At 52.9% G+C, this 12,167-nt stretch overlaps 1 protein-coding gene across 5 annotated transcripts in view; it reads right to left on the bottom strand.

The window, feature by feature from the left end:
* Nucleotides 1-12,167, bottom strand: part of LOC147120179 (diacylglycerol kinase beta-like) — a 752,216-nt gene that overhangs the window by 130,251 nt on the left and 609,798 nt on the right. For all 5 annotated transcript variants that reach the window (XM_085985737.1, XM_085985736.1, XM_085985741.1 and 2 more), the window contains one exon: nt 4,116-4,206. In XM_085985737.1, the coding sequence (XP_085841863.1) occupies nt 4,116-4,206 (91 nt within the window). The remainder of the gene's footprint in view (nt 1-4,115; nt 4,207-12,167) is intronic.

Genomic DNA, 12,167 nt, shown 5'->3' with positions numbered 1-12,167 from the left:
CCAGGATATTGTCAGGGCCCATAGCCTTTGCTGTATGCTGGATCCAGCAGTCCTCGCCTTCCATTAGCTGGCGGGTTTAACGATGTGTGCAAAACCCGACCAGCTACAGTTAAATTTAAAATGGAGGTTAAATCTGAGGCATGCCAGCCTCATTATAATAATTAAATGATGACCTGCCTCCTGGGAGCTGGTTGGCTGCCTGCAGCCCCCCTCCTTTTTCCTCCTCCTAAAAGGTGAAACTGACCCACCATTACAGTTTCACCTGGGCGGGGGGTTATTGGGAAGAGGCAAAACCTCAAAGTACAAAGCAGTTTTTGAAAGCTGCTGTTTCAAATTGTAAATTCAAAGTGATGGAGACTGGTTTTCTCTCAACCAAGAAGTAGCCAGAGACTAGGGAACCAGAAGTCATTAATTTATTCTTCAACTTCTCTGAGTTAAGTAACATTTCTCTTTTTTAATTAACTTTGAATCAAGTCAATTACTTGAAATTACCTAGCTGGAACAAGCGTTTTTCATGTCTTTCAATATAAGCCTTTAACTAAATGGTTATGTAAACCAGAAAGGGGGAAATGGGTCCTCCTCCAGCTAAATCTGTTCCAGCTCTGGAAAATCACTCCTAACTACTGTTCTGAAACTTCTTGGAAACAGAGCAAGCACCAATCCATAGCGAGATTTACTTGTAACTGCATGAAGTGAAGCAGGTGAAAATAGGAGCATTGGTACATGAAATCATGAGTTCACAGCAGGATCAAACACGTGGAAAAGAAACGTGTGAGGTGGTGACCAGTAAAGCAACATAATCTAAATTGCTCTATTGAAATTGATGCCCAGGTTGATCCGTTTAATTCACAAAATGAAGATTTTCTCTGCAGTCTTTTACTACTAGATAACAGCTCAATAACTGCACTGCAATGTAAAGGAACAATGAAATAACAACAGAAAATGCTGGAAAAACTCAGCAGGCCAGGCAACATCCGTGGAGAGAGAAATAGAGTCAATGTTTCAGGTCGGAACCCTTCGTCAGGGCTGAAAAAACACAGGAAATGAAACAGATTAAAAGGCCAGTTTGGGGGCTGGGAAATGGGAATGAAAGAACAAAAGAGAAGAGACATTAAGAGGTATTCAAAACGAGACGAGATGGTGATAGGACTAGTAAAGAGATAAAAGACGGCTCTAGATTAGGTGTGAAATGCGCTGGCAGAATGGGAGACAGCTGCCATGTGGGAGAGAAAAAAAGGGGAAAGGGCCAAAACAAAGGTGGGGATAAAAAATATATGTAAAAATGTAATAGGGGCCGAGGTTATGATCTGAAATTGTTGAACTCGATATTGAGTCCGGAAGGCTGTAAAGTGCCTAATCGGAAGATGAGGTGCTGTTCCTCGAGCTTACACTGGGTTTCCGTGGAACAATGCAAGAGCCCGAGTACGGCGAGGTCTGAGTGGGAATGGGGCGGTGAATTAAAATGACAGGTGACTGGAAGCTCGGGGTCACACTTACAGACTGAACGGAGGTGTTTCGCAAAGCGGTCACCCAATCTGTGTTTGGTCTCCCCAATGTAGAGGAGACCGCATCGTGAGCAGCGAATACAGTATACTAAATTGCAAGAAATACAAGTAAATCGCTGTTTCACCTAGAAGGGGTGTTTGGGGCCTTGGACAGTGGGAAGGGGGGAGGTATAAGGGCAGGTGTTGCATCTCCTGCGCTTGCATGGGAAGGTGCCGGGCGAAGGGGATGGGGTGCTGGGGGTGATAGAGGAGTGGACTAGGGTGTCTCGGAGGGAGCGGTCCCTACGGAATGCTGAAAGGGAAGGGGAAGATGAGTTTGGTGGTGGGATCACTTTGGAGGTGGCGGAAGATGATCCATTGAATGTGGAGGCTAGTGGGGTGAAAGGTGAGGACAAGGGGAACCCTATCGGGGTTCCAGGAGGGAGGGGCAGGGGTGAGGGCAGAAGTGCGGGAGATAGAGCGGACACGGTCGAGGGCCGTGTCAATCACGGTAGAGGGGAATCCTCGGTTGAGGAAAAAGGAAGACATCGGAAGCATTGGTGTGGAAGGTGGCATCGTCGGGGCAGATGCAGCGGAGACAGAGAAACTGGGAGAATGGAATAGAGTCCTTACAGGAGGCAGGGTGGGAGGAAGTGTAGTCCAGGTAGCTGTGGGAGTCAGTGGACTTGTAGTGAATGTTGGTCAATAACCTATCCCCAGAGATGGAGACGGAGAAGTCGAGGAAGGGAAGGGAAGAGTCGGAGATGGACCATGTGAAGGTGAGGGAAGGGTTGAAATTGGAGGCAAAGTGAATGAAATTGTCTAGTTCAGGGCGAGAGCAGGAAATGGCAGCGATACAGTCATCAATGTACCGGAAAAAGAGGCGAGGGAGGGGACCCGAGTAGGACTGGAACAAAGTGTTCCACATATCCCACGAAAAGGCAGGCATAGCTAGAACCCATGTGGGTACCCATAGTAACACCTTTGATTTGGAGGAAATGAGTGGAGTCAAAGGAGAAATTGTTCAATGTGAGAACAAGTTCAGCCAGGTGGAGGAGAGTGGTGGTGGATGGAGGCTGGTTGGGCCTCTGTTCAAGGAAGAAGTGGAGTGCCCTCAGGCCATCCTGGTGGGGGATGGAGGTGTAGAGGGATTGTACGTCCATGGTGAAAAGGAGGTGGTTGGGGCCAGGAAACTGGAAACTGTTAAAGTGGCGGAGGGCGTCGGAAGCGTCGTGGATGTAGGTGGGAAGAGACTGGACAAGGGGAGAAAAGATAGTCGAGATAGGAAGAGATAAGTTCCGTGGGGCAAGAACAGGCTGAAACGATGGGTCTACCAGGGCAGTCCTGTTTGTGGATCTTGGGAAGGAGGTAGAAGCGGGCTGTGCGGGGTTGGGGAACTATGATGTTGGTGGCCGCGGGGGGAAGATCTCCAGAGGAGATGAGGTCAGTGACAGTTGATGTTCGGTAGTGGGGTCATGGTCCAGGTGGAGGTAGGAAGAGGTGTCGGAGAGTTGGCGTTCAGCTTCCGCTAGGTAGAGGTCGGTTCGCCAAACAACAACAGCACCACCCTTGTCAGCAGGTTTAATGACAATTTCGGGGTTGGATCTGAGAGAATGGAGTGCTGCAAGTTCAGAGGGAGGTAGGCTAGAGTGAGTGAGGGGAGCAGAGAAATGGAGATGGCCAATGTCACGGCGGCAGTTAGCAATGAAAAGATTTAGAGAGGGTTTGTTCGCTCATCCCCATTTCCTAGCCCCACAAACAGGCCTTTTAATGTGTTTCATTTCCTGTGCTTTTTCAGTCTTGACGAAGGGTTTCAACCTGAAACGTTGACTCTATTTCTCGCTCCACAGATGTTGCCTGGCCTGCTGAGTTTTTCCAGCATTTTCTGTTGTTATTTCGGATTTCCAGCATCCGCAGTATTTTGCTATCGTAAAAGAACAATGAGTTTGCCAGGTGTTGAGTAAGCAGCAACTTAAATAATGCTTCTTTATTCCTCGAGACTAATTAGCACCTTTGTAGAAATGCAACCATTCACAGTATCCCTAGGGCAAATATTTAGAGAACAGTATGGGTATTTGCTGTGCACAGCTGTGGTTAGAATATTCATTCTTGCACCAGATGGTACACATTAAGGAGGAGGCCTGGTGAAATATGATTTTAGGCTAAAGGAAATTGGAAGTAACGTCTTGGAATTATTATTGATATTCTCATGCGTCAGTAAATCACATCTTCAGCAAATGGCATAATGTTTGTATACAATTTCATTCAGCTCAAATCTAGAGTCTAGACCGAGTCATTATTTTTTTGCAGTTGCTTGTTGCTGCTTTTCAAGTTTTGGACAAATCGCACATTAGCTTCTTCGTACAGAAAATGCACCAAATACACTGTAAGTCCATCAACATTTGTAAGAGATAGATGAATGTTTCAGGTGCAGACCCTTCCTCAGAATGGTTCAAAGGGTCTACAAACGGAACGTTAACCTATCTTTTGCTTTCCAGGTGCTGACCAACTTTGCTGCATGTTTTCAGAGTTTTCTGTTTTTATTTCAGGTTTTTAGGATCTAGTTTTTTTCTCTTCAGCCAACTTAGTGGCACTTATGAAATTCTGCCAACAAGAAAATTAGATACCTACCTCTACTTCTACAAATTCATTTAACTTCTTGCAAGTTGCGGAAAATGTCTCTGTCGTTCCAAATTCAAAATACCATAGTTTGTTCTTCATTCTGAAAAGAATATAAAGAGACATAACCTTTTACATAAAACTGAGAAACTAATATGACTGAACAGAACTAATTTCAAAAACCCTCCCCATGGGCTTTATTATTACGATTGTAACCAATGAATGCAACAGCTAATAGTTTTATCAATAGTAATCCCAGCAGGAGAGAAAATGGAATCACAAAGACCTCCCCCACCGTTAGTCACTGAGCAAAGTGAAAACAGCCAAGGGCAGTGAGTGAGTCATCACTTGTGATATAGAACAATGATCAGTAGTGGCCTCATGCAAGTTAACCCTATCCACACAACTCTGGCTGCAGCTATATTACACTGAGCTGCAGAGTGGAGCTAGCAGCCGCCGAGGAGCTACACTGAGCTGGAAACTGCATCGCCGCCTGGCAGGGGAGAGCTGTGTGCGTGCTTGTTTACAATCACGTGAAGAACACCTCCCCCCCAGTAACAACTTTTTAATGTTAGGAGAGAGTGGGTGGCAAGGTCCACCTTCTCACCATGAGAGACTTGTGGCGACACGCCACCACTGGACATAATCCGCTCACGGCGGCACAGACAGTCTAAGCAGAAGCCCCCAGCCGGGGGCCCTTTCCTCCAGCAACTTGTTTCCCGCAGGGACAGGCTGCCGGGAGCACTTCCTGTCTGGGAAGTATTTAAGTGGATGCGCGGGCTTTTCTAGTTCCTGTTTGTCATGTGGTAGGAATAAAGCAGTTGTGTTTTCAATAGCTCTGGTCTCGACTCCCACGTTTGCCGCGGTATCTCAACACTGGTGACCCCGACGCTCAGGACGAATCCTAAGCTAGCATGGCGGATACAAACGCAGTCACGGTTAAATTACCAGACTTTTGGGAGAACCTCGCCGAAGCCTGGTTCGTTCAAGCTGAGTCCAGATTCCGGCTGAAAGGCATTACAGTCGACGCCACGAAGTACGACTACCTCGTCGCCTCGCTCACCTACGCTACAGTCCCCAAGGTTTGGGCAGCGCTGCAGAATCCACCAACGGAGGGCAAGTACGAACATCTGAAGGCTGCGCTACTTAAAAAATTTCAAACGTCCTCTTACCAGCGCCACTGCCAACTCCTGGACCTCCCCGGCCTTGGTGACACTTCACCATCAGACCTGCTTTCCCACATGCTGTCCCTCTCAGACGACAAAAATCCCGGCGCCCTTTTTCGCACGCTTTTCATTCGGCAGCTCCCCGCCAGCATCCGCCCGCTCATTGTGGAGTCTGACTCCACGGACCTGAATGATATAGCCGAAAAGGCCGACCGGCTGCTCTCTGCACAGGCCGCTCGCGACGTCGCGCCCGACCTCACGGCAACGACCACGCGGTCTTCCCGGGCCGCTAGGCCCGACCGCCCTACCACTCCGGGTCACTGCTACTACCACACCCGTTTTGGCGCTAGGGCTCAACGCTGCACGCCACCGTGTACCTTCAAACCCCCCCCCCCCGCACCGGCCCCCGCGATGGCCGCGGGGCAGAAGGAGCCCCTACTGTACGTCACTGATGACAGAACCAACCGCCGATTTCTGTGCGACACGGGCCCAGCACAGCATCACCCCCGCCTCCGCCCTCGAGATCCAACGCGGCACACGGGGTATCACGCTGGCTGCAGCCAACGGCTCTGAAATCCGCACATATGGCACCCGCATGGTCACGCTCGACCTCGCGGGCCGCCGCTACCGCTGGGAGTTCCTCACAGCCAAGGTCCTCTGCCCACTCATCGGCGCCGACTTCCTACGCGCCCACGGCCTCCTTGTCGACATTCCGAGGCACCGCCTCGTCGACATCAGCACTATGGCCCCCATCCCTGGCGCCTTTACCCCGGCCCGTTCGGCCGGCCTGACGACCTACTGCCTCGCCGGAGCCACGGACAACTACTCGGCACTCCTAGCTGAGTTTCCCGCCCTCACTAAACCGACCTTTTCGGCCAAAGCCGCCAAGCACGGTGTGGAACACTATATCCCCACCACCGGCCCCCCAGTTTCTGCCCACGCCCGCAGACTCAACCCGGCCAAGCTGGAAATCGCGCGGGCCGAGTTCACCAACATGGAACAACTCGGCATCATCCGCCGCTCCAGCAGCCCTTGGGCCTCGCCCCTCCACATCGCCCCCAAGCCCGGCGGAGGCTGGCGCCCTTGCGGGGACTACCGCCGCCTCAACGACGCCACCACCCCCGATCGATACCCGGTGCCACACATCCAGGACTTCTCGGCCCGACTGGCCGGACGAACCGTCTTTTCCAAAGTCGACCTGGTGCGCGGTTACCACAAAGTCCCCGTACACCCCGCGGACATCCCCAAAACGGCCGTCATCACCCCATTCGGCTTGTTCGAGTTCCTGAGGATGCCCTTCGGCCTCAAGAATGCAGCACAGGCTTTCCAGCGCCTTATGGACTCAGTCCTCCGGGACCTGAACTTCCTATTCGTCTATCTAGATGACATTCTCGTGGCCAGCTCCTCCAAACAGGAACACCTCGAACACCTTCGCATCCTGTTCGGGCGCCTAGCCCAACACGGGCTCATCCTCAGCCCGGCGAAGTGCCAATTCGGCCTAACCGAGATCGATTTTCTCGGTCACCACATCACCCCTGCTGGGGCTGTCCCCCTGCCCAACAAGGTGCAGGCCGTCCAGCAATTCCCCCGCCCCACAACCATCAAGGGCCTCCAGGAGTTCCTCGGGATGGTGAACTTCTACAACAGGTTCATCCCCAGAGCCGCAGCCCTCATGAAGCCCCTATACGACTCCCTCCGAGGAAAATCCGGCAAGATGGACGTAGCCTGGACCACTGACACGGCAGCCGCCTTCGACGCCACCAAAAACGCGCTCGCCGACGCCACTCTGCTCGCGCACCCGAGGGCCGATGCCCGGGTCGCGCTCACCACCGACGCCTCCAACCACGCGGTCGGGGCCGTGTTCGAGCAGTGGGTCAATGGCGCGTGGCAGCCACTTGCCTTCTACGGCCGCCAACTGCGCCCCCCGGAGGTCAAATACTCCACTTTCGACCGCGAGCTTCTCGCACTCCACCTGTCGGTCCGCCATTTCAGGTTCCTCCTGGAAGGCCGCCCCTTCACCGCTTATGTGGACCACAAGCCACTCACATACGCGATGGCCAAGCACACCGAACCCTGGTCCGCTAGGCAGCAACGCCAGCTCGCGGCCGTCTCCGAGTTTACTACGGACATTCAGCACGTCTCCGGTAGAGACAACGTGGTCGCCGACTGCCTTTCCCGTCCCGCCGTCTGTGCGAATCACCTCGCGGTCGACTACGCACAACTAGCAGCGGCCCAGCTCACGGACCCAGACCTCCTCTCGGCGGCTACCAGCCTGCCAGGGCTACGCCTAGCCAAGGTCGCGCACGGGCCCGAAGCCACGGCAGTCACGTGCGACGTCTCACTCGGCCAACCCAGGCCGGTCGTCCCCGAGACCTGGCGCCGCCGCGTCTTCGACGCGCTCCACGGGCTCTCTCACCCGGGTTCCCGCGCATCCGTCAAACTCCTCTCCAAGCGCTTCGTCTGGCGCGGCCTCAGCAGAGATGTTCGGCCTTGGGCCACCTCCTGCCTCGCCTGCCAACGGGCTAAGGTACAGCTGCACACCAAAGCACCCCTGGGAGACTTCGAGGTACCCAGCCGCCGCTTCGACCACGTACACGTCGACATCGTCGGTCCCCTGCCGCCATCGCAAGGCCAAACTTATCTCCTCACGATGGTCGACCGCTACACACGCTGGCCTGAGGCAGTGCCGCTGACCTCCACCACCACAGCCGACATCGCCAGGGCGTTCGTTAACACCTGGGTTGCGAGGTTCGGCGTACCGGCCGACATAACCTCCGACAGAGGCGCCCAGTTCACCTCCGAACTCTGGACGGCCACAGCACGCAACCTCGGGGTGACGCTCCACCGCACCACGGCGTACCACCCGCAGGCCAACGGACTTTGTGAACGCTTCCACAGGTCACTCAAGGCCTCACTCCGCGCCGGCCTGCAGGACAGTACCTGGACTGACCGCCTACCGTGGGTGCTACTCGGCCTACGCACCGCGGTCAAGGAAGACCTCCAGTCCTCGGCAGCGGAGTTAGTCTACAGACAACCGCTGCGCGTCCCAGGCGAATTCCTTCCGGAGCCTACCAAGCCTTGGTCGGCCGAACAGCAGCGGCTCGACTCTTTCTCTTCCGCTCAGCAGTTCGCCCCACTTCCGGTCAACCGACACGGCGAACTCGCACCTCACGTCCCGCCAAATTTACAGCAGGCGCTCTTCGTCTTCGTGCGACACGACGCGCACCGCGGGCCCCTGCGACCCCCGTACGACGGTCCGTACGAGGTACTACAAACCGGGGACAAGGTCTTCAAGCTGCGACTCGGCGACAGGGTCGAGACAGTCTCCATCGACCGGCTCAAACCAGCACACACAGAACCAGGGGAACAGGTCCCCGTGGCCCAGCCTCCAACTAGAGGCCGTCCCCCCGGCAAGCCAGCACAGCCGGCGGCGAACCGCCCGACCCAACCAACCAGACCGGCGACCACTCAGAGCCGCTGCGGCAGAACCATTAGACCACCGTCACGACTCGTCCACTCCTCCTAAGCGGATTCTGGGGGGAGCTCTGTGGCGACACGCCACCACTGGACATAATCCGCTCACGGCGGCACAGACAGTCTAAGCAGAAGCCCCCAGCCGGGGGCCCTTTCCTCCAGCAACTTGTTTCCCGCAGGGACAGGCTGCCGGGAGCACTTCCTGTCTGGGAAGTATTTAAGTGGGTGCGCGGGCTTTTCTAGTTCCTGTTTGTCATGTGGTAGGAATAAAGCAGTTGTGTTTTCAATAGCTCTGGTCTCGACTCCCACGTTTGCCGCGGTATCTCAACAGACTCAAAATTAAGTTTAGAAAATGCACAAACTTTTTAAACTACAACTTGCATTTATTGAGTGCCATTAATGTAAAATAAACATCCCAAGGCACCTCACAGATACATTATCAGACAAAAATGGATGCTGAGCCAAAGGAGGAGATATTCGCAGGCGTGATCAAAAGCTTTGTCAAAGACGTGGGTTTTAAGGCAGGACTTAAAAGGAGGGGACTTTTAAGGAAGCAAATGTGAGGCATAGGCTGGAGACACTTGCATTTATATAGCGCCTTTAACGTAGTAAAACGTCCCAAGGCGCTTCACAGGAGCATTAGCAGACAAAAATTTGACACCGAGCCACATAAGAAATTAGGGCAGGTGACCAAAAGCTTGGTCAAAGAGGTAGGTTTTAATGAGGCTCTTAAAGGAGGAAAGAGAGGTAGAGGCGCGGAGAGGTTTAGGGAGGGAATTCCAGAGCTTAGTGCTGAGGCAGCTGCAGGCACGGCCACCAATGGTTGAGCGATTCTAATCAGGGATGCTCAAGAGGCCAGAATTTGAGGAGTGCAGATATCTCTGGGGTTGGGGGGGGGGGGGGCGGGGTTGTGGGGCTGAAGGAGGTTACAGAGATAGGGAGTGGCGAGGCTATGGAGGGATTTGAAAACAAGGATGAGAATTTTTAAATTGATGCATTGCTTAACTGGGAGCCAATGTAGGCCAGTGAGCAAAGGGGTGATGGGTGAACTGGACTTGGTGCGAGTTAGGACACGGTCAGCTGAGTTTTGGATGACCTCAAGTTTACATAGGGTAGAAAGTGGGAGGCCAGCCAGGAGTGCATTGGAATAGTCAAGTCTAGAGGTAACAAAGGCATGAATGAGGGTTTCAGCAGCAGATGAGCTGAGGCAGGGGCGGAGGCGGGCAATATTACGGAGGTGGAAATAGGCGGTTTTAGTTATGCCTCGGATATGTGGTCGGTTGGTCATTTCAAGGTAAAATATGACACCAAGGTTGCGAACAGTGTGGTTCAGCCTCAGACAGATGTTCGGGAGAGGGATGGAGTCAGTGGCTAGGGAATGGAATTTGTGGCGGGGACCGAAAACAATGGCTTCGGTCTTCCCAATATTTAATTGGAGAAAATTTCTGCTCATCCAGAACTGGATGTCAGACAAGCAGTCTGACAATTTAGAGATCGTGGAGGGGTCGAGAGAAGTGGTGGTGAAGTAGAGCTGGGTGTCATCAGCATACATGTGTAATGTGACACCGTGTTTTCAGATGATGTCGCCGAGGGGCAACATGTAGATGAGAAATAGGAGGGGGCCAAGGATAGATCGTTGGGGGACACCAGAGGTAATGATGTGGTAGTGGAAGAGAGCCATTGCAGGTGATTCTCTGGCTATGATTAGATAGATAAGAATGGAACCAGGTGAGTGCAGTCCCACCCAGCTGGACACGGTGGAGAGGAGTTGGAGGAGGATGGAGTGGTCAACCGTGTCAAAGGCTGCAGACAGGTCGAGAAGGACAAGGAGGGATAGTTTACCTTTGTCACAGTCACAATGGATGTAATTTGTGACTTTGATGAGGGCCGTTTTAGTACTGTGGCAGGAATGGAAACCGGATTGGAAGGATTCAAACATGGTGTTCCGGGAAAGATGGGCACGGATTTGGGAGGCGACAACACGTTCAAGGACTTTGGTGAGGAAAGGGAGGTTGGAGATGGGGCGGTAGTTTGCAAGGATGGAGGGGTCAAGGTTTGTTTTTTTGAGAGGGGTGATGACGGCAGATTTGAAGGAGGGGGTACAGTACCTGAGGAGAGCGAACTGCTAACAATATCAGCTAACATGGGAGCCAGAAAACGAAGTTGGTTGGTCAGCAGTTTAGTGCGAATAGGGTCAAGGGAGCAGGAGGTGGGTCTTATGGACAAGATGAGCATGGAGCGGTCAAGAGGGGAGATCGGAGAGAAACTGGAGAGAGATGAGAGTTCAGGTCTAGGGCAGGGGGGAAGTTTGGCCCAGTGGGTTAGGGGAAGGAAGGGAAATGGCAGAGGCAGCTGATCGGATGGTCTCAATCTTAGAGACAAAGAAATCCATGAGCTCCTCACACTTGTTGTTAGAGGTGAGTGTGGAGGAGACAGGGGAGAGGGGTTTAAGAAGACAGTTGGGCAAATGGAAGGGAGTGCACAAGAGGCCAGAGTCAGAGGAAGAGTGAATTTGCAGCGGTGGGGGGGGGGGGGGGGGGGGGGCGGTGGGGGGAGAGGGGGGCGGTTGGGGGAGAGGGGGGTGGTTGGGGGAGAAGGAGCTGTACTGCTGGATTAAGCTACAGAGATAGAGAAGCTCGAGGCCATGAAGGAATTTAAAACAAAAGTATTAGAATGGTAAATTTGAGGAGGAGAGGTAGAGAGGCGGCAGGTTTGGGCAGGGAATTCCAGAGCATGGCACCTAGATGGCTAATGGCCTGGCCACCAATGTGCGGTAAAGGGAAACGGGATGCATAAAAGGCCAAAGTTGCAGGAATGAAAAGTTTGGGGAGGAGGCGGTTGTATAGCAGAAGGAAGTTATAGAGATAGGGAGGGGTGAGACCATGAAGGAATTTAAACATGAGACTTAGAATTTTAAATTGGACATATTGAGAGACCAATGTCAGCCAGCAAGGACAGGAATGATGGGTGAGCAAAGCTCGGTGTGCGATAAGATACAGGCTCCAGAATTTTGGAAGAGCTTAAGTTTGCAAAGGGTGGAGGATGGGAGGCTGGCCAATAGACCATTGGATTAGTTAAGTTGGGAAGTGAGAAAGGCATGGATGAGCTATCAACAGCAAATGGGGAGAGGTAGGGCTGGAGGCGGGCGATGTTATGGAGAGGGTAGTAGGCGATTTCTGTGTCGAAAAGAACACAGAGGTTGTGGACAGTGTGGTTCAGCCTGAGTCAATGGCCAAATAAGCCTATGAGCTCCTTGCAAGTGTTGTTGGATTTGTGGGTGGAAGGAGCAGGGAAGAAGGGTTGGAGGAGATGGCTGGTAGTAGACAGAAGAAGCTGGGGTTTATCCTTCCGCTCCAGGACATTCCTGGAGTAGTGGGCGGTTTTGGCAGAGGACATTAAGGCCCAATAGCATTTTGCATGGTCA

Source organism: Somniosus microcephalus, chromosome 4, assembly GCF_052327205.1.
Source record: "Somniosus microcephalus isolate GS21.2 chromosome 4, FLI_Smic_1.0, whole genome shotgun sequence".
NCBI classification, from domain to species: Eukaryota; Metazoa; Chordata; class Chondrichthyes; order Squaliformes; family Somniosidae; genus Somniosus; species Somniosus microcephalus.
Note: the sequence above shows the minus strand (reverse complement) of the source record. Positions and strands in the feature narration are given on the sequence as shown.